The following is a 23,626-nucleotide window of genomic DNA, read 5'->3' on the forward strand; positions in this document are numbered from 1 at the left end:
TCTTAACACTGAAAACAATGTTTTACAAAAAAAAAAAAATAATGGTCCTAAAATAGTGCCCTTTAAAGTGGTTGTTCAGACAGCTTCTAGATTTTTTTATTTTTTTTATTTGTCCAGGTTTTGAGATACCCACCTCACAGATTTCTTCTGCCTCCTAAATACAATAGAGGTTACAGGAATTTAATTTATGCTTCTAGCACTCACAGTATTGAGGAAAATCTCAGAAAATTAACTAGCAACATAATCCCTTTCAAGAAACAGTGTCTTCATTACTCTTAATAATCCACAGAACATGCCAGGATAGTTCAGTGGTTAAGTTTATTCTTCACTTTGGAAATAGTACAAGAATAAAGGCTAACCACCAGCAGCCATGCTAGCAGCTCTGTGAGCCTGTTCTACACCTGGTATTGATACATACCTTGGGTGATCTGATCAAAACTGGATAGGTCTAAGTTCATCAGTTCACATCTGGCATGTGTCTCTACATGATTCTTGAGTGACCACTTGTGATTGGATGTCACTTCCCAGTTCTATATGCAAATAAACACATAGCTACTTAATTTACTTTTGCAAAGACTAAATGCATTGTTGTTTTTAATGGACAATTTTAAGTTTTAATTTAATGTATAACATTTGCTGAATCTTGTGTTGACAGCATTTCACAAGAAGTAGCCTATAGTGGTTACTGTTTAGTTTACCATCAATAAAATGTTGTCTTCTTTCATACATTTTGTAAATGGTTAAATCAGTTGAAACAGTGTGTTGAAACTGATAAATACTGACGTTTCAGACACACATCAAAAGCATGAAGCCACCAGTACAGCAATGCTGCAACTGACACTGGAAAGAAACAAGGTGTCCACTTGTGACCAGATCATGAAGACACAAGTTTATACCAGGTGTAGACAGGACCTATGAGGCTGTACTTGGGCACAGCGGAGACTAAAGCTAAATGTTAAAATCAGCCACCATGTTCACAATGGCAATGCTAACATCCCATGTTTAGAGGGTACAATGTTTACCAGGTTCTCCATATTAGTTTAGCATGTTAGCATGCTAACATTTGCTAATTAGCACTACACACAAAGTGCAACCGAGGCTGATGGGAATGTCATTTTAGTTTTATTTAGATATTTGGTCATAAACTTAAGTTAACATCAACAGAGTTACTACAATTCATCCAATCCTTGTTGAGATATTTAACTCAAAACCATGCACATGAATGTGCACCAGATGCAAGAGAAAAAGTCAGAGGATCACCACAGTCATCATTTTACATCCTCTGGGAATCATGAATGTTTGTACAATTCTTCCTCTAAACCCATCCAATCACTGATGAGATATTTCAGTCTGGAGTAGTGGGCCTTACTTTAACTTTATTACTTTTGCTTTGCTCTTGCATCTCTCTAGGATTTTGTATGACATAGCTTTTTTTTTTTTTTTTTTTTCATATTTCTTTGCCGTAGTCTTAAAAAGTCCAATAACAAATTAAACATGAAGCCTTCCAACCAAGTCTTTGTTGACTGAATGAGTCAGTCTATACGGTTTGTATCAAAGCTTGTTGGTTTAGCATCATGTTCACCATCAGTTGTTGTTTTCAGGTCATTTCCTCCTTTTATCTCTTCTATGGGTCAGGTGTGATTACATCATAAGAAAAATAAAATAAAGTGAATTCTGTAAACATCTCCAGGAAGAGCGGATCGCTCTCTTTCCTTAAAGGAAATGAGGTGAAATTGGTCATCTGGCAGAAGTCGTGACATTTTAACCTTTGTAAGCCAAGAAGCCGAGTCCACTCACACACACCGTTTATTTCCTTTGCACGCTCTTATTGTTGACATGGTAACTCATCCCTCTGAACTATGTGGGGGTCCTCCACATGCACACGCACACACACACACACACACACACACACACACACACACACACACACTACAGCCACCATATCCCCCCTATCCCTGCCCCCTTGTCCTTGCAGTCTGCTGACCAGGTCCCTGAGTTCTCTTATTCTCTTCCGACCCTGCCATAAGAGGAAGCCAGGGATTAGCGGGGATTATGCCGTAGCGTCCCCATAGAGATTTACCAGGCTTCAGTTTTGGGGGGGGGGGCAACAGTAGCCGTGACAGTGGTTTTGGCATTTGGTCGGATGAAACTGAATGACAGGGCCTCCGAGAGAGAGCGTATACTGGGGAATAGGGGACACATGCTGTAGAAATTCAAGGAAAAGGCAGCAAGGAGGGAGAGAAAAGCTTTTCTCGACTTTCCCAAACTTTTCTTTCAATCCAAAGCAGGATGTGGGAAAATCTCTCAGAGAACTTTAAGTATAGTTCCCAAGCTCCAATCCAGAACATGTGTTTGTTGCTCAATATCAGTATGTTTCACAATAATGAAATGGCCCACAGTCAAACTAAACATATCTTTGACATAAGTCAAGCATTTCTGTATAACTGACTGTAGACAGTTCGGACATTAACACTGCTGTATGAGTGTAACTGTACGTGTGTGTGTGTGTGTGTTTGTGTGTGAGGCCAGACAGACGTGGACAGTAAAGAGAGAAAGGAAAAGAAAAGAACAACAGCAAATGTTTTCTTTAGCAACACTGAAAGTCACCACGGATGAAATGACGATTACAAGGAAGTCTCATTGTTTTGACTAAACTATGCAAAGTAATGATGAAATAAAGGAGCGCTATGTAGCAACTGCATGTCCAAAAATGAGTACTACAGTCTAATCTAATCGTGAGTTAGAGCCACAGCCGGTATACTAAATAGGTTGAATCCTTATTTAAAATATATATATATATGAAATGGTTGAAGTGAGTTGTTGTCCCCCCCCCACCAGACTCGGGAAAGCTGAGGCAGGCTGCAGGAGCGCAGGCACAGCATAACATTGTAATTTCACAATAACAAGTAATGACAAGTCCTACATTGTAAGCTGATCAGCTGTTTATAACTGTCAATAGTTTGTTGATGTAATGTTAAGCCCGTTACCCTGAAAACAAAAGCCCAGTGGTCTGAAAATACACACTCTTGAGTTGGAGTTCAAAGAAAGTTCAGATTCCGTTAACAAGTTGCTCAATTTTACTGTTATAAACATCTACTCCTTCTCAAAGATTATTTCTTACAACTCATAAACAGACACTTGCTCACTTACAAATATTCAGCATTGATGTAAACTCTAATAAATGTGAAACAGTCAAACAAAGACAATAAGTTACAGACCGGAACATAACTTTAAAATGACGATGCCACAGCTATATTACCACAACTGTATTTCAAATTCATGTTTACTTAATTTCTGATGACATATCATGGTCATTTTTTTTTATTACAGTAAATATATTACAGACTGCTCCTTTAAGTAGGTTGATAATGAAACCATGTTGCTCAAACAGCCTCAGCTAACACAAGAGGATAATAAAAAAGGTACATGAGGACATTGTTCTCGCTAAAATAGGAGGTGTCAGGGGGTTTCGAGGACTACAAATCCCCCTGCAGCCCCATATGTTACTCTCCGTTAAATCTTTTAATGTGTTTGTGTATCTGTGTGTGTATTCCTCTGTATGTGTATATGAGTAGCATGTGTGGGTGGGTGTGTATTTGTGCCACTTTAGCAGACAAACAGATTAATGTCATTATTGTTTGTGAGCGGTGTCCTGCTGTTACAGCTGGAGCTGGTTACATCATCGCAGAGAAAAATGGCGAGGCAGATAAAACAATATATTGAAATACAAGTTCAGCTACTAGATGTAATTATCTTATAGTATAAGTATGGCTTTCATGCTTTAGTGACTCAAAATGAAACTGAGACGCCTGCATATAGACTACAATGCAGACTGACAACATAATCTTCATATGACTGCTCATATGTGCTCATGTGATCATGGTGAATGGCTGAGTGTGTGTGTGTGTGTGGGGGGGGGTTTGTGTGTGGGTTCTCCATGGGTGTTCTCCCGAGTGTTTTGCCCACACGTGCTGGAACAAAGAAAGAGTGCACTCCTCCTTCACTCAAGTTCCCTCCATAATGACAGGAAAAGTAATTGATTACACGCCGCACTGAGCAGATAGAGCCAAACGAGCGCCGCGCAGAGCCAGAGAGGCCCGGAGAGGAGCAGGTAGTGGATGACAAGAACAACACACGGCCCATCACCCTCCTGAACCCCACCTCAATCTGCCCCTCATCAACTTTTCATGTGAATCGTCTCTGACACACAATGTCACACACATAGGGGGAGAGACACGATGAGACAGGCAGAATTTACACTTCTCTGATACCATTCACTGGAGAATATGACTGTAACTTAGCGATTAATCTGCCGATTATTTTCATGATGCATTGATTAATCGTTTCGTAGAAGTCCACAAAGAGTCCACAAAGTGACAACCAACCAACAGCCCAAAACCCAAAGGCTCTTCTTTTACTATCATAAATGACAAAGCATAAAGCATAAAACAGTAAATCCTTACATTTAAGAAGCTGGAACCAGAAAGTATAGTAAGTAAGCAGAAATGGAATATAATGTTAATAGATAAATTAAACCTATTAACACTGCTGACTATTTTCCAATGCATGCTGTAGAATTTCTCATTTTCAATTACTTTTCTTACTTTTTAGGCAACTATTCATGTGTGTATGGTAAAAAAAAGATCATCAGGCCAACTCTTCAAACTTGCTTGAGTTGTGTGATCCTTCACAGTAAACATTAGGTCTCCATTAATTTGCTTCATATATCTTCACTAGTCTAAATCCAGCTTAATATGAAAACTGCACTGTTACTCACCACAGTGAAATAACTTTGACAAAAATGAATCCAGACTTGACATTTGCTGTGATGCGTTACACAGCTTTCAAGGATAACTATGCCAATTGATTTCCATAACATATGGAAATGGTATGGAACCAATGGCCACTTGGAAAAACAGATATTTAGACCAGACACTGCAATATTTTGCTGCAGCAGGAAAAGAAATCACTATAATCTTAAGTGTCTCCATTACACATATATTGTTTTCTGTCCCTAAATTCTGAAATCTGAAAAAGGTCACTCTAGAGTCACATACTTTTGTTAGCAGACAAATTTCACCTTTAACCTTTTCAGCCCAATCGAGGGGCCAAGACTGCTATGATGACACACAGCAATATACAATCACATAAAAAAAGCATTGAATCACGTGTGCATCGGATAACGTGTAGTATAAACTGTATGTGTGCAGAACAATCTAAAACTAACCTTATCTCTATACTTTGTGCAACTGAAATCTTTAAATTGATCATATTTTACCTCCAGTTGTGCTTATTGTAGTTGATTTATTTGTTTCAGATTTGTTTTAAATTATTCATAGTGGTTTTATTATTTTGCCTTTTTATTGTCACTCTTTTATTGTCACAGTCTCATATTTGTGCTTCTTCGTGTCTTGGAGCTTTTATTTGTTTTTCACTCAGCTGCATTGTAAATGACATCTCCACCTCAATGTATTTCTGAGATAGGGATGTTAATGATTCATTTAATTGGACCGAATAAAAATTAATTAACCAATGCTGTGTGTTATTTCTCCAGAGCTCACAGGTTTTCAGACACACAAGAGCAGCTTATTGTTTTATTACTCTGTTTAAATTATTTGTGCTTCATGAATTAATATGCTGCCAGAAATCTATGTTGCATCTTATTAATTGCTAAAGGTTACTGATTATTAACATGTCCAACTATCTGTTCAGGAAAATACACCACAGTTTGAAAGATGTGGGCCTCAGGTTCAAAAAGGCAAAAATTGCACTTTTCTCCTCTCTTCTCCTGCCATATTTCATAAGAGTTCATTTTGATCCTAGCTAATGTTGTGACTAACGTCTAGGGAAGGGGGGAGAGTGCTGGGGTTGTTTTTTTGGGGGGCGGGGGTCTGTAACTGAACCACAGCATGAGTCATAGTGTAAAGATCTGGCTCTTAGCAAGAGGGAAGCCCTGGGTGTGTCCACTGAGGATCACACCAGGAGGAGGTGCATGTGTGAATGTGTGCGCATGGGGGAGAAAGAGAGAGTGAGTGAGGGGATCCATCACCTGTAATGTAAATCAGATCCAGATGTGGGAGGAGGAATTCATTAATCAGATGTGTCAGGCTGCATTTGGCTGTGTGTGTGTGTGAGTCTGTTCTAGTGTTTGGCCAGTAGATGGGGTCAGAGTACAGCAGGATTGAGTTTGACACACACACACACACACACACACACACATATAAGAGAGGTTGTCAGTAACCACCCCGTCCCAGTGGAGTGAGGGTTTAAAGGCAATGACAAGGTCTAGGAGTTGCACCTAATTAGAAATGCTCAACTATCGATACGGTCAGATAACCATCAGTTAAAAGCCACATAATGACCTCCAGTGTCTGAATAACACCAGACGTTTAGTGGCAGGCATGAGGCCGATGACATCAAAGCTTATTCCAGCCGTCCTTTGTGTTCAAAACAGATTACTTCTCCATTAAAGCGTTCCTCTTTCTGTTTCAGTTCCCTGTACTGTGCCGGATTAACACTAACCAGCTCACTTCTGCTTTTCTAGAGAGCAGACGGCACAAAGTCAAAACACTTAAACCAGCAGACTATGAAAAGCTTCAGGGAGCTTAGCGTGTGCGAGTGTGTGTCAGCGTGTGTGAGTGTGAGTCTCCCTCCAAACAAATGTTTTCATAATTCAAACATTTAGTGCAGCGAACCAGCTTGTCTCGCAGTGTAACCATGGAGACCAAGCGTTTACTAATGGGAGGTCGCTGAGGATGGGAGCTCTCCCAACCAGAAACAAAAGCGTCTGCCGCCCAGCAGGGCAGAAAACAAGCTGCACGCTCATCCAATCGTCGACACGTGTGTGTGTGCATGTTGAGCCCATTATCGCCACTCGAAGGACAACAATGACAATCAATACTGGCTATCAAGCCCAGATGAGGCTGAGACGGCGACTGTAGGTAGACTTCATGTGCAATAAAATCAGACACATACACAGAGCCATTGCTCCTCTCTTTTCCAATGCGTATTTCAAGACCAGAGTGCAAAATTTAGTTTTCTGTCCACTGGCCAAATGGCTAGTGAATATTCAAATTTTACCAGCCACTCAATAGACAACCATTATTTTTTTCTGGCTGGTGAGTGAAGCAAATCTTACCAGCATTTGGCTGATGCCTGGTGCTAATTGTGGGCCCCTGCTGATTTTAAGCACTTGCTCATTTTGGGCACTTACACACTAAAGAGAAATAAGGTAATGACAAAGCATAGCATTTACCCTGTTTTGGTTTGAGGTATTAATTCTTCTCTAGACAGTGGACAGCTCGCTCGTCTCTCTCTATTTCTGAAAATGGGACTATATTTTTGGCGTCAATCACAAGTATCCAACCCGTCGAGAATGGGAGGCATGTGTAGGCTTTCATACAGATGAGGTGATACAGTTGCAATTCCTTCTGTTCACAAATAGAGTATGTTGAGGGATATAGTGTCAAATTTAGCAAACCACAATGTATAGAAAATGTACAAGAAATCAAAAAATGGAAACCAATGTCACCCCAATGTCAAATTACATCTGAGAAATGAACGTGAAAGAATCTGGGTTTATTAATAGAAATGGAAAAGGCACGGACAAGATAAACAACAAACTAAATGCCTTCAAGAGGAATTTATTTACTTTTCCTCTGCTGGTAGATTGTTTGTGGCAGTATTAGGGCTGCAACTAAAGATTATCTTCATGATTGTTTTATTTGTTGATTAATTTCTCAATTATTTTCTCGAATAATCGATCAGCTGTTCGGTTGTTAAAGTTAAAGTAGGTAATGTTGATCAGTATTTCGCAAAGTCCAAGATGACATCCTCAAATGTCTTCTTTTGTCCACAATATACTGAATATCTCAGCATCATGTTGGATCAACCGATCAGCTTCCTTAATGTCCACACTGATCTAAATGATGTTTACGTGTATCTCCACAGAAGCAGACACCTGTAGCAGGCATGAAACAACATTATAATCCCACTAGAGTCCTGTGTGTCTGATCTAGTGTGTCTGTTTGGTCTCCACAAACTCATGAGGAAGACATCCCGGTCTTTACTTTGCTAAACGCTTTTGCTTTTGTTTTTGTTGGCTTGCTGTTTGGTGCTCAGAAGATAGTCTTATCAGAGCTTTTTTGCTGAAAAAAAAGCTGCCTGCTGCTGCTGGGTGATGAGAGAGGTGAGACTGAGCTGAACCATGGACCATAAAATCAGAACAATGAATTAAGAGAGACGTAAACATGTCTGTAGAGCTGCAGATTTGATCATTTTTGGTTACGTCTTTCACATTAACCACTGCTGTCAATAAATTCATTATCTATATTAAAAGTCCTGGCCTCTTAAACTGACACAGTTTCCAAAGTTTAAATCCAGAACCTACACTGGACCACACCTCGTTAGTGTTTACGTTCACACACACTCAGGCGAATGACCTCCTCATCATCCTCCTTCCCGCTGTTACCCAGTGAGAATGACGAGTGTGTGTGAGTGAGAGTGTCGGGGGGATACTGGGAGGGGTCTGGTTCCAGATGTAAGTGGTACTCATCAGACGAGAAGAGGCCCCGCCGGCTAGCAAAGGACAGGAAACGGATAACTGACATACAGGGTCCTGACTCAGTGTGTGTGTGAGTCTATAGGATCTGTGTGTCAGGCAGGTCACGGTACAGTCACGGTAACCTTACCTTTGTATGTGAAAGTGATTCATGCTTATACGACAGTATAACTCAAGTGAGTCACGGTGAGACCCCCGATGAGTCAAGTCCTGCTCACTCATATATGTTTATGGTTAAACTCTAATATTTAAAGACTGTTTCCTCACAATTTAACAGAACAAAGAGATGAGGACTACACCACCCAAACAAAGAACATGTGTGTTTGTGATGCATAATGCATGTGGGGAAATCCTATGTATTATAAATGCCGGGATGAGATATGGTAGTGTACTGTGACCTCTGTATGACAGGGGAAGTGCCTCCATGTTTAATGGATGAGGATGTGTAATAAATTATGAGATAAGGGAGAGTAATCCAGCATGGGGCTACTTCAGGTTGATAGGGTGGAAACAGGGAGGAATGAGAGAACAGTAGCACTAGTCTGCCCTCTAGTGGTAAAGACATATTAATTTAAAGCTGCAGCAGACACCCACAACACAGCTTACACATACTAACACATACATGATTCAATGGATGCCAAAATCGAAGAGCTGATGAACAGAGAATTAATTTTGTTTATAGAGCAACAGTTCAACATTTATCACGCTAAACTGTGAGGATTTGCTGCTTTTCTCAGTTTTCTGTCATTGTACATTGAATATCTTTGGGTTTTGGAGTGTTGGTAAGGTAATATAAATACCTTGAAGAAGTCACTTTATACTAAGGAAAACTTTGACAGACTTTTTTTTAAATTTCTGGATGTTTAACAGAAATAAAACATTTGTTTTATTGGGTAGATATTCAACAGATTAATCAATGCAGCCATAAATTCATAATCTCTGACACAATCTCAACACAATTTGACCATTACAAACCTTACAAAGGAAGGATTTGTTGAAGGGATATTGCTTTGAACTATATTAGATTGTATACAGGTTCATAATATCGCACTCCTTGACCAAACCATCCGCAACCCTGCATCTTTTAAGATAATAAAGACATCATAATACAACATTCACTTCAAAGGTACAGTCAGCGATTCTGATGTTTCATGAGGGTGGCGTCTGGCTACCCTCCAGCTGAGACAAATTTCTACCCGTCCTGGATCTCTTCAGGCCAGTCACAACTGTTAATTCAATATGGTGTGGGACTGACTGATACAATTACTGACAAAGTAGCACTACTGGTCCACGTTTGAAAAGTCATGTGTCTCGAATGCAAAGCATCAAGCTCATGAAATCAAATAAAACTGTCAAACTAGACTGCTGAACAAATATACATCAAAATTTCCCTTTGCATTGTCGTCTTTCTTGCCTGAAAATGTTTTCAGAATCACATTTAGAGTATTGTTTTGCTATTATTTGAGAAAGTTTGCAACTAGGCTGGCATTTTTTTCCTGCTTACAGGACCAAGCACAGCCCCAACTTTATGGCTCTTTCTGAGTTACCAACCCAAACCATATTTAATGACCTGGAAAAAGAGTCTACCTCAATATACCCATCAAAATCTAAAACGATATCTAGTCTCATATCATGATATCAGTATAATATCAATACTTTTATTTCACAGCTCTATCAACAATCAACTACTGTATCTTTGACCAGAACTGCTTACTGCATTACATTAATATCCTATTTTAAGTTTTTAACTGGTTATGAAACAGTCTAATTTTAATATTGATGCCACTATATGACCTCGAGATCATCATCGAGATCATCTATTAGTTATTCTCAATGCCTGACACCAGGTCAGATTCTCCTTGAAATCAAATGAAACAAGCCTGTGTTTAAATTTTCACAGGAAAAGTTACAGTGGGTGGTACGGTGTCTGGTTAAAAGGAAGCAGGAGGACATTTTTCTGTAGATAATTTTCTTTTTGATGTCATATTTTGTGGTTCTGGCTGCAGAAACACTCCCACTTTTGTCCACAGGGGCCTCCAAATCAACAAAACATAAAAGTTGCTTATAGTATCTTTAATTCTCTCACAATTTGATTTTAAGCAGAAATCGATAAAACTCTGCATTTTGCTTTTCTCCTTGTTTGCCTGTCTGTCTATCATCTCTCTTTCTCGATCTTTTTCCCTTTGCCTGCAACAAAAAAAAAAGTTTCCTCTTGTTTTGCCTCCTCACACAAAGCACAATATAAACCTGTGCAACCACTAATTGGAGGCTGTGACCAGATACACAATAACACTACAGGGACCTGAACTGTGTTGCAACTGATTTCCTGGTGACTGGGGGTGCATTTTTGTGGTTACCATGGAAATGTCAAGCTGTGGCCCACAGAGGATTTTTTTTTAGTTTGGTTGGACGAGCTCTGCAGCTTTATACACACACACAAATTGCCAAAATCTTAATTTACAATGAGATAATGTGTTTTTCTTCGCTATGCTTAGAGTTGGTCGGTGAAACATGATGCTGTGTGCAACTCAGTTAAAATTGTTGTGTCATACCTCCTCATATTGGGTCAAGGGCTGCAAGATCTCCAAAACTAACCAAGGAAGTCCAGAGAACACTTTGGTAATTCCTAAATAGGCGAAATCGCTTCTATTTGTGTACCACTGAGAGACTTGATGTAATTCTTGATAAGTCATGAAGTCACAAGGTAAGTACAAGGTAAGTCTTGTCTTACTGAGACAGACTGACGCAGACTTGGGGAGCTAAATAACAAGTTGATCACTAACAGCAGCGACCAGCATGCTCTCTCTTATGACCTGTCCCTCTGATTCAGTGGTCACACAAAAACAATGTTCACAAAAGAACAATACACAGTCTTTTTGGGTCATTGTGTCATCAATAATACCCAGACAGACACCCGAACACATTCAGCTCGAAGGGATTTGGAGTGGAGTTGTATGAGGTACTTATCGATAGTCAGTGTATTACCTACAGTAGACGGTAGACGACCCACCCTCAGTTTGGAGAAGCAGCAGGAGTATTGGTGTAGGAAGTGTATCACCAAGTGTGTGCTTTATCTGGCATACTTTTACTGCTTTACTTTGCCATCAGACAGCCTTTTCCACCATTATATCAGCCAAATATCACTCTCACCAGACTCCACTCATAAGAACAGAACTTTAACCTCGCAGAACACGGGAGTTGCTGGTCTACCACTCCCTTCATCTGTTTTTTTGTCTGTTATTGTTTGACTACGGTATCTGAAAAGGTTTGTTCGTGTTCACAGAATTCACACAGTAACACAAACTAACTAACCGATCGAGGCAGTGGCAGACCAGCAACTCCAGTTTTATGCAAGGTAAAATGATGTTTTTCAAAAAGAGACTTGTTAAGTGACAGAGAGACTGATATTTGACCTACATAACAGCAGTTTCCTGCAAGGCAAGGTTAAGTGATGCAGTACATTGCTTAGCTTCCATGCTGGTACTCCTTTCTGCTTCGCCAAACTAGGAGGCATTCTGATCGGCTGAAAGTATAGCTGATATACTGACTATAGATAAGTAGCTAGTGTAAACCCACTTCAGATTATCAGAACTATCCCTTTAACATGACTGGAATGATTCCACTCTACTCCATTTTATACCAGATAATGAAGGAGGGTTAGAGAGCCTTTTCTTGTAAACAGCTCAGTCTTTGCAGCCTCATGGAGACGGCCCGCTGCACAGACAGGTGTGTATGTGTGATGTGAGAAACAAAACCAAAGAAGACGTTCCAATTATAGGAGAGAACAAAGTTTCAAAGACATACACCACCTGGGTAACAACAACCGCTACACAACACAGCAAACATGCTGATAAAATAAACTGAAATAGTTCACATTTTGTTTTCCAGTGTGATCTCAGCATTAAATCCTTTGATCCAAGGAATCCATGGCTACTTTAGAACAAACCTCATTCTGACCTTGACAGCTCTGACTGATCCCACATTGGCGATTCAGAACGAGTTACCAGTTTTCCAAAGACATGTGCATTCGAGCTCTGCCAGGGGGCTCTGGTGAGCCAACGCTGCGAGGGGTCCTCCACATGGAAGCCTGCCGGCAAAAGCTGGCGGGCACACAGCTGAATTTGACAGGATGATCTCGGCAAGGGGGCTCAATGATTGTGACATCATTCCCGGACAGTGCCAGAGGGCTTTTTTCTGACTATGGCAGAGCCAGCTGCACCAGGGGGGCTACAGCTGCCAGTTTCAAGGCAGACACTCTGAGGGGGGCTTGTGATGCATTGCAGAGTGGCTGGTGAAGGCTTTGTTGTGCTGCTAAACCACAAACTACAGGCCTGACTGCAGCTGTGGGGTTGTAACAGCTGGCAGGTGGCGGGATTCAAATCACAAGCAATGCTAAGACCATTAATGAGACACAAGTCCAGCAGACTGCAGCGTTAGGAGGTCAGAAAATATTGTTTATGATAAAAAAAAACACCATATTCAAATAAAAAAGAACACAACTTACCCATTCCCCAGATCATCAATGTCATCATCATCTTCATCATCATCCTCGTTTTGGCTCTTCCCGCCGAGGTTGCTGTTGCTGAGGTAATCTCCCTTCAGGAGGGATGGATCCGAGTCGTCCAGTGCTTCGATGAGGTGGATACGAGAGGTGTGGTTGATCTGGAGGGGAACGTCTGACTGTGTGTTACCTGTGGACGGAGCTTCACCAGCCTGCAGACGGGGGCTGGCTTGACCCTGGCGCCATGACAACGGAGAGGAGCGATTTGACAGACTTGAAATTGAGAAGGCAGCTGCCTCATCGCTGTCATAGCACATGGTCCCCTCCACACAGCTACGGAATGAAAAGGAGGATAAGTTTTAGGGTTTTGTAAGAACAGCGATATACTTTCCTACAGGACTGAAAAGGTCAGGTGCAGTTTTAACAGGAGCTGAATGTCTGTCATTTCCTCTTTCGTTCTCAGAAGAGCTTAGGATCTGCTTCCTTCGCTCATTTTTCCTCCTCTCCCCACCCAGCATCCTTTACTCTCAGAGGGGCCTCAGTGTAAGAAGGTGTACACTCATTTTGCAAAGACTTAAAGGGTAATGTCTATATTTTTTTAACCTGGACCCACATGTTTTTGTGTCTAAGACACTCAAAGGGACAACAGTTTTTGACATTTAACCAGTTTTGGTGCCTTAGTAGCTCAGCCTCCATACGTGGGTGCACACTCCAACAACTGAGTCCTCTGCAGTGGCCATGGGTTCGATTCCAGTCTGTGGCCCCTTGCTGCATGTCTTTCCCTCTCTCTTCCCCATTTACCATCTATCTAAAGCTGTCCTGTCAATCAAGCCTAAAAAAGTCCCAAAAATCCAGGCAACTGCACCCATTTTAAGTATGACCACTAAAACTGTTTGTTTTTGCCAGTGACAGTCTCAGATTATTGTTACAAGCCACTGTCGCCAAACTAACCAAACTCTCTTTGCAAAACTGTAATATTAACACTGTCCTTTTCATTTAAACTCAACAGAAACAAAATAAAACTCGGCAAAAACTTTAAACTGTATTTGATCCTTTTTGTACCCAGATCTAGAAAAAAATTACATGATTTGTATGGTTTTGCTCACAGCCAAGCATGTTTCAGTGTTCAGTGTTCAATTCAGTGTGCCGAGATGCAACCAAAATGCTCATCAAGCATGGAGAAAACGTCAGGGTGGACAACTGCACTGTGTAAAAATGGTATCAAATGAAGTACTCTAATAATATCAGTATCTCTTTAAGGGTGCTGTTATCATAATTCTTAAAATGATACTATAATTAAAATGATAATTAGATGTGACAACATCTGGAGAGGAGCAAGAGGGAGGCTGGACATTAGAAACAGTGTGTACAGCCAGAATATTTTCTCATCTATCATATCCTACTCTTTAAAAAAGTTACGCTGTATTGTCTTTGAAGTGTGTGTGTGTTTTTTTTCTCTCCAGACACAAGTAGGCAGGGCTTAGAGAGGAAAAACATACAGGAAGAGTTGCCGATTCTGCCTTTGATTTTGATTACTGAATCTGAAAGTAAATTTCAACTGATTTTCGATTTAATACTGATATTGTGACACCCGTAGAAGTGACCCTTTACAGATTAGTTTGTTTCCAGGGGTCTGTGAATGTGTTCAGTATGCCTTTTGTAAATCTAGTACTATGTATGCATGCGTGTGTTCTCATACCATTTCCTGTTAGAAAACATGCCTTTATGTTCCTCTGTGCTCGGCATGAATCGGCACAGCACTGTCACATTATGCAGGCGCACATTTGCGTGAGTCTACAAATATCAGCATCACTGCCGTCACAATATCGTGCATTCCTCGTGCTAAAGCAGCACAGCAGCACATCACTGCTTAGTGTCTGGGGTGAGACTGATGATGAACATTAGCATATTAAAAGTTACTGGCTCTCCAACTGCGTGACAGTACGTGCTTTCGCCTGCTACATTAAAATTAATCTTGTCTGCAGGATACAGAATCATCCCCACAAAGACCATCAATGGAGACATTTTCACATGAAATGCTTAACCGCAAACATAAAACAGGCAGGGAAGAAGTAGAGAGAGGATGAGAGCGAGGGTGCTACCCGTCTTGTTAGAGTGGATTTTCACAGGATTTCTGCTTGTTATGCATACAGTATATATCAGCAAAAATATGTGAAGACAAAACAATTTGCTTGCTCGCCAATCCGTTTGTTTAATTCATGCAAATCTCACACTCTAAACACTCATTTTTCACAGGATATATGACATCTTGTTTGCAAAGGAAACTTCCACAGACAGGCTGCAGGCCTGTCTCAAAGCAGAATGTGTCCTCAGGGACAGCGGAGAGTGATTCAAGGTTATTACGGTACGATAAAAGTATGAATGGCAGAGGAAATCTATTCCAGCAGGGAACCATCTGCTGATTTGCTCTTCATGTAGGGAGCTCCCACAGAGGGACTGAGAGAGGATACATGGCAGGAGACGAACGGACAGGCAGACGGACAGAGGGGAAGCTCTCAAGGACAAAACCTGAAGACATGCTGCTCAACGCGATCAGAATTAGCCAATGAAAGACAGGAAGCAGAGGAAGGAATGGGGTGCACAAACGCTCACTTAATCATAGCATTATTGCACGTCTTGTTGCGTGTATGAATGTGAGTTGTGAGTGTGCACTGGCAGGGTCGGCTTTGAAGTCAGCTTTGAGCTAATCCTGCGTCAGTTGCGTATTAACCAACGTGCAGGGAGAGCAGAGCAGGCGGAAAATGACAGACTAATGGCTGCTGGTCTATCAGGAATACTGATATTGATCTAAAAGCCCACAGGCAGTTAACCACCACACCCCAACATACCGTTAGCAGTGTCAATAAGAATCTGCTCCTTGCAACTGCTGCTCCTGGTGGGTTTGGTTTGTTTTTCTTGTCTTTTTCTTTGTGTGTGTGTGTGTGTGTGTGTGTGTGTGTGTGTGTGTGTGGCTGACCTGTGACTGAGCTGCACCCCTCTCAGGCTGGTCATGGTTTCCTCCAGGTTCTGTCGAAGGTCCAAAACATTTTGCACGGTCCGCTTCCTCTGGGACTCCGGGTCTGCAAGGGACACACACACACACACACACACACACACACACACACACACACACACATACACACACACACACACACACACACACACACACACACACACACACAAAAACAGAGGGATATTTTTAGAGATGAAACGGCATATTACATAATTAGTGAATGACAAAAACTGTGCCTACCTGTTCAAACATTTCTAAATATATACTACACGAGTGAACAACAATAAATACTGGAAGATTCCAAACCAATAAGAGCTTACAAACGCTTTTTTTTTTTTTTTACAAATTCTCCTGTATTGGGAGCAGCACACTCCTTCATGTGGTTTAAACAGTACACAAAAGTGCTGTCTGCTAACCCTAACCTTTATTTGTTTGGTTTTGTTGTCCTTGTTCTAGGCTGTTCTGTAGATTTCATATGTGTAAGTAAATCAAGAGCAATGTAATATTATATTCAGTCCCTGCATCAACTGACCGAAATCTAGGGTTACACCTAATCATCTAAACAAAGCCTAAAAACATAAATCTATAACAGGGAAACGGGCTACAATGATGAAACTGGAGAATCTCAGAAGGAGAAGACACGACAGAGGTAACAGAGGCAGTACACACACAGTTGTGTTTCCAGATGGTAGTGGAGCAAACTAAATTAAATATGATGGTGGTCAGACAGAAAAAAAACAACAGAGGAGACCTTTCAGACCACACAGGTCTCACACTCTTTTGTCTGTCTGTGTGGATCCCTCTCTGCTGCCTCTCCAACCACCCCGAGTCACAATGCACTGGTGCCCGCTTATTGCACTGTGCCCCTTTGCCCCCTGCTCTCTCCACGGCAGAATAAAGCAAAAGCCTTCCTCATTTAAACCCACCAGGGGACACAATGGCATTTGCCCCCCCCCACCCCACTCCCTAATATGATGTAATCGGCTCAGATTGGGCAACGTAGATTCCTGCTGGGCCATCCAGCCAGACTGCTGTTTCATTCATGTGTGTATGTGTGTGTGTGTGTCTTCTGACAACTCCTCAAGGGGGCTGGAAGATTGGATGCAATCAAAGAACAAGACCAAAGTGGCTCAGCCACTCAGTGATACAGACACCCTGTATTCATGCTCAGGTTTCAGTTTACAGTTTTATTTTCAAAACATGTCAGTCTGAGAGCTTGATATGAGGTCCTGCTGCCACTCTGGCTGCTATTATCACAGAACATTCTGGGCTGTAAGCTCATGTCTTCAGATGACTGAGAACCAGGAACAAATTACACACATATAATCTATCACATATAGTCTCAAATAAACAGAGAGATAATTAGGTCACCTAAACTGCATCGCATGACCTTGACCCTTGGACCTTCTCCTATTCTCTGATGTGTATTAAACTGTGATGGAGGGATGGTGATAAAAGAGTTATTGTGGTAAGATATGGGACAGTCTGTTGACCCCTTAGGTTCAGTTCAACAGACCATTACAACTGGCCAGCTGACTCCCACATGAGCATAGCAAAAGATCTACTATAACTATAACCACAACAGCTAGTAAAATGTTAAAATGTTTGCTGTACAAAAGCTATTAATGGCCTGATTTTAACCCATGTATTTTCATTATTGATTTTTCAATTTCACCCTTTTCATTTTTTAGTCACAGTAGCTGCATGGCTGCAGGGATGACAATGCTGATCAGTCTGTTGGTCAGTCGGTCAACACTTTGGTCTGTACTGAAATATCTCAACAAATACTGGACGGATTGACATGCATGGTCCAATGAATCTGAATGACTTTAGTGTTCCACTGACTTTTCACCTAGTTTCACCATGAGGTAGACATTTGTGGATTTGAGTAAAATATCTGAACAAATTTTGAATGCATTTCTATGTATGAAAATTGGTTCACACATTCATGTCCCATCTAGATGAATTGTAACAAATTTGTTGATGGCTTAACTTTGTTAAACTAAACTTTTTCACTGGTACTTTGTGCTTTTGTGCTCATTAGCAAATGTTAGCATGTAAAAGCCTAAATTAAGATGGTGCATATGGTAAACATTATAACTGGAAAACATCATTATGTTAGCTTTGTAGTTGTGAGAGCATGTTAGCATTTACAACCGTAGCTCAAAACTGTGACTAAATAAACCCTCACAAGGATGCTAGCATGGCACAATGGACTCTCTGTTTTGTTAAATATTTAAAATAAATTCCCCTTTTGAAAAACTGACAAATACTGAACCCTCAGAACAACATATTGTATGTCCTGCAGAAATCTCTGACCCTGAGCGTCCCACCCCATTCACCCCTCCTATGAGTCAGTCCAGCTGGCTAGTGAGGAGGTGAAGGGGGAGAGGCAATTCTAATGAGTGAGGAGGGCAAATCATGAGCTGCCAGAGGTGTCAATCACAACAACAGCTGCAGACTAAACACTGTGCTCACATACACACACACACACACACACATACATATAAGTGCAGTGGGTCTACTCATATGCACACAACACAAGAAACACTTACCCCAGACCTGATTTATAAGGCTGGATTGATTTCTCCTAAAGAGAACGGCCACATAGACAATTGATTCGGCAGCCCTGGGGACAGGCAGCTCAGTGGAGAGATGATGAAATCATTGTGATCCAACCCTCTGCCACTCACACACACAATCACACACAGTGCAAATGTTTCATAACGAAAAATACATACAAAAATAGAATTACTTTGTTCTGCTGGATGTGCTCTGGTGGTGATGCACAGTATGGAAATGCAAGTATGAGGAGATACTTTTCAGCTCTAAAATGTTTGGTTTTTATAATCTGTTCATACAAAGGTTGAACGGGAACAAAGACCCTGTAAAATATGCAAACAGACACACACACACTCAACCACACGCACACACATGCAGGCTTTAATTGGGCGATTTTAATTACCCTAAATGCGAGCTTTGTTTAACATTGGCGTCAAATTGATTAGATACGGTCTGCATGATTGTGTATGTGCCTGTGTATATGTGTGTGTGCCTGTGAGTCTGAAAAAGACTTCCTGTCCTGCCTTTGCCCTGGCCCTGGTGGTCCCAGCTGGCATGGGGAGGGGGTGTGGTGGTGGTGCTGAGGGGAATTAGGGATGCAAATATCCCTGTCAACCCTGGCAGCTCCCCAGGGGTGCAGATGAATTACACTGATCTGGTTTAAACTGAGTGCGTGTGTGTGTGTGTGTAGAAGTACTTGTGTGCATGTGCATGTCTGTGTTGGCGATGGGACGCTCCACCTGCCACTCCTCTATACATTCATGAACACACACTCCAGCTCTGAAGAGACCGTGAAGCTAGCTGAGGAGCCTGTTTAATGGCCCACTCAGACTCTTGAAATGAGAGTCAGCAAGTTAGAGTGAGGGCGTTATTGTAAGTGCATGCATGTGCTGCATGTGAAGGACAACCTCTGCATCCTAATACAAACAAGACAAAACAGGGAGACAGAACAACTTCAAAGAAGCAAAAGAAATAGAAAGTTAGAGGCGTAAATGTTGAAAGGAAAAGGGCATTTTATTTTGGCATAGTCTGTTGTTCTACACCACAACAAGAGTGCAGATGAACATAAATGTGCAATGGCAATAAAGAGAAGCACTGCCCTTTTCTCTCTTATTGTGTACGCGGTCAGGTCACAACAAGCCCATTAAATAGAACTTCTGGCCTTTGAATTAGCCATGACGTTACAGAGCTTGGTCTTGAATCTTCAAAACAGCAAAAGCTCAGGCAGATGTGCTTCTTATATTACACAGACTTGCCCGATACAACCGCTATACCATTCAGCATTTTTTTTCCTAATAGCAACAACATATTTTTAATGTTTTCAGATCCCTGAAGAGCCCTGAATTTGTCACAACCTGGCTCAAGGCTGGACAAAGTAGGGGAGACCACACATGACCTGAGCTAAAGAACTAAAAAGGAAATAAAAGACAAACTAAATACAATAGAACCAGACAGGGTGGAAGCCATGGGAGAACAAACGACTATTTGTCTGACTCCAGCTTAAAAAAAAAACAGTCCTTCAGCTCAATCAGGTGAGCTGAATCTCCCCGATGACCTGACTCCGCCCACAAGGCTCCTGAAGGGAGATTCCTGCTCAGAGGCACGTCATACTTATTGCAAAGAAATCAAGATTGCAATCAACAATGGTGACTCTCAACTAGAGATGAAGCAGTATGGAAATGTCACAATTATAGGGACACCCTGTTATTGTCGAGAATTTTATCTTGGTAATAAAACTGGTAACTGTATCATCACTACTCTCAGTACTTTCCAATTTCCCCACCCTGTCTGTGGTTCTCAGTGAGTGAGTATTTTCAGAGGGTGTATGTAGGACTGACTAAAAAAAACCATCACTGTGCCTGCGTTGAAACTTGCCACCCAGTGCAACAGTGTGACTCATTTATGTGTTTTTAATAGACTTTGGACAACAACGGACATCTGCGGCACAGAGAAATGGGCTCTATCAGGCATTGGCTACACATGCAATACTCGCTGGTGGAAGAAATTCATTTTTGGTTTTCATCTTTCGATGAGATTTGATGATAATAAGAAACATATAAAATATTGCCAGCCTTATCCCTTAAAATTAGAGGAAGTAGGAAGAGCATGATTCATGATGTGGATGCCTGATGGCAACTTGGCCAGCAGACAGAGTGAGCATAAAAATAAGAGTGAAACTGCTGTCTGTCCATTTGGTTTCCTCTCTTGGGTCACTTGACTCTGCTCTCCATTAGAAAGGAAAAAAAATCTCCCCAAAGACAAACTAATGGCTCTGTCCTTGCAGGACCAGTTTGCCATTGTGTGAGTACGAGTGTGTATGTTTTTGTGCATCTTTCTTTGAAAGTGTGTAGTGACTGTAAATGTGCGTGCACGCGAGTGTGTGTCTTTACCGGGGAGAGCTTCGGTTTTACAGAATATGAATGAAGGTTTGAGTGATGGCTCTTGTTTCTATTCTTTCCTTCCTTCCCTCCGGACTTCATTTGTCTTTGTCCCGTCCACGTGTGCGCACATATGTTACTGTCACTGTAACCGTCCTCGGGCTACAGCGCACTTATCACATTATAGTTGTGTGTGGTTGAGCATCGCTGCTACTACAGTGTAAAATGTCTGTACCTCCAGCAATGTGTGTAAGTCTTTAACATAGTCACACACTTCCAAAGTGGCTGTTTGTCTTCAGCACAATGATTACAGCATTCCTGACAGGTGACATACAAGAATCATACAAACAGGATGCTAGTAAAACCTTTGTGTTTATTGTCATTGTTTAAGTTTTAACATCATGATGTTTTTGAGAATGTTTCTTTGAGTGAGGCGAAGGCAGAGCATGTGATAACCCAGATATCACAATGTGCATATCAACCTGCTAAGCTACTAAAATGGTTCATTATTTTGTTTGACATGATCATTTGGTATAATAATTAACAGTCATATCTCTTTTCTCTCAGGGTCACTACCTATTTCCAAAGTCTTTCTATTTACAGCAATGGCTGTATTTTAGATTTAAACATGACATTCATTCCCCAAAGATTTATCATTACATCAGTTACAAAACCTTTCAACCCTTTGCATACATCTGAATATTTCTATCATCTTTGGGTCTCTGCTAATGGAAACTTGAAGGTTACAGACAGCCTGGGCATACTTCCTGTTTTCACAGAGTAGGTACTTTTCAAACCTCACATCTTCTTTGAATTCACGGTATAGATCACATGATAACATACTCTCGAGTTCGTAGAGTCACTTCTGCAGGAACTGATCTTTTAACCTCAACTGCAAGCTTCAGTCACTTCATATTATCAGCACTTACAGCTGTAGTAAATGGCTTAATTATATTCATATATGTGCACAAATCTTCATCACAATAACTGGGTGTTATTGTTCTAAAATTAAGAAAAATCATGTTTTGTGAAGGGCGACAAATTAAAGGAAAACACAATAAAGTCTCATGTTTCAAAATATGTCACCTGTCTGTAAATTGCATTGCAGTGGCATTCATACAACATGGCTGAGCTAATATAAAACAATCACACAAACAATTACAAGTCAAATATCTTCAATTTCAATAAAATCCTTCTCATTTTTAAATATTTTGGTTTCAAGCCAATGCTCATTAAAACAGCAGGATTGCTACATGTTGAGATCTTCATTTTGTGCAAAAGGCAAAAGCAAAAAGGCTCTCTGACTTCTTTATCTAAAAAGAGCACCACTCAGAATTCACAATTTCAAGCACTTTTCAAACCTTGACAACAGTACATTAAAATTCAAGCATTTTCAAGGATTTCCAGCACCCATAAGAACCCTGTTTTCTGCCGTCTGTCTCCACTCAGCCGAGCATCACAGCCCTCTGCTGACCTCAGACAGTTTGAAAAACAGGAAGCATTACAACACACAGCCATTCCTGCACATCTGGACAGGGCTGACAAACACACGCTAATGCACCCAAATGTGCATCCAAGTACTTGCACAAACACACGTGCACCAAAGTTCATCCACTTCAGCTGGATGTCGCAACAGGATATTAGAACGCTTGAAGATCATATCTGATACGAGACATGAATGGTTGAGTCTATCAGAGCACAACATCGCACCTAAATATGCCGCAGCGATCTTTCCATGACAGAGCGATTAGTGTGTCAGTGCTCATGTGTGAGAAAGAGAAGATACTGAGAGACAATCAGTGGTGGTTTGAAGCAGCTGACTGTGATGAAAAAATCCATTTAAAATTGGGAATCCTTATGTAAGAGGAGGCTCCATGACAGAGACAGGGATGATGAGCAACACGCTGAAACACAGAGGCAGACATTACAGCTGGGACAGAGCCGATCAAATATTGCATCGGGTGCCAATACTGACGTGATTCACTGACATCACCAATAGATGTACCAATCCAGAATCCAGAATCTAATATTTTTATGAATTATAAATAATGCAACAGTGATGTTGCAGCACAGATTAGTTAATTAGTAAATTAACAGTTCTGCCAAGACATACAGTGGTCCTCATATTTTCTTTATTTCCCAGAATAGTGTGATTTAGATACACAGACAGACGGTTGCACTGGACTGTTAACTTGCTGTAACGTTCAAGGATGTTGATAGGCGTGAGTACTGTGTCTCTGATGCATTAAAGTCCAAAAGGATGCAGTAAACCCCCACTGATGCGTCCAGGAGATGCACCCTATTCTTTATCTGATACATTGTGAACAACAAATCCCTGTTGAAATCACAGAAAAAATACAGGACTCCACATCCTCAACACCTGGCTCCGGACGGTCACCCCAACACAAACATACACATATAAACACACCGGCCATATCTCCTTAACCACAGCTCTATCTGCTTAGAGGGGAAGACGAGGAGGATTTGAGAGAAGTTTACTTTCTCGGAAAAGAAGGTCAAGACCTCACTGAGGTATCACCGACAGAACATCTCACCTCTAGCTTCCCTGATTGGACTTCAAAACCCAAAGAGGAATAAGTGTGTGCATGTGT

The 23,626-nt window shown here is 41.1% G+C and overlaps 1 protein-coding gene across 1 annotated transcript in view; it reads right to left on the bottom strand.

Annotated features, from left to right (window-relative positions):
* The window catches only part of nav1a (neuron navigator 1a), a 144,788-nt gene that overhangs the window by 58,575 nt on the left and 62,587 nt on the right, over window positions 1-23,626 (bottom strand). The window contains exons 6-7 of the mRNA XM_084721119.1: window positions 16,039-16,141; window positions 13,065-13,394 (exon numbers count right to left, since the gene is read on the bottom strand). Coding sequence (XP_084577245.1) covers window positions 13,065-13,394; window positions 16,039-16,141 — 433 coding nt within the window. The remainder of the gene's footprint in view (window positions 1-13,064; window positions 13,395-16,038; window positions 16,142-23,626) is intronic.

This window comes from Lutjanus erythropterus, chromosome 6 (genome assembly GCF_056507025.1).
Source record: "Lutjanus erythropterus isolate fLutEry1 chromosome 6, fLutEry1.hap2, whole genome shotgun sequence".
In the NCBI taxonomy this organism is placed as follows: Eukaryota; Metazoa; Chordata; class Actinopteri; order Lutjaniformes; family Lutjanidae; genus Lutjanus; species Lutjanus erythropterus.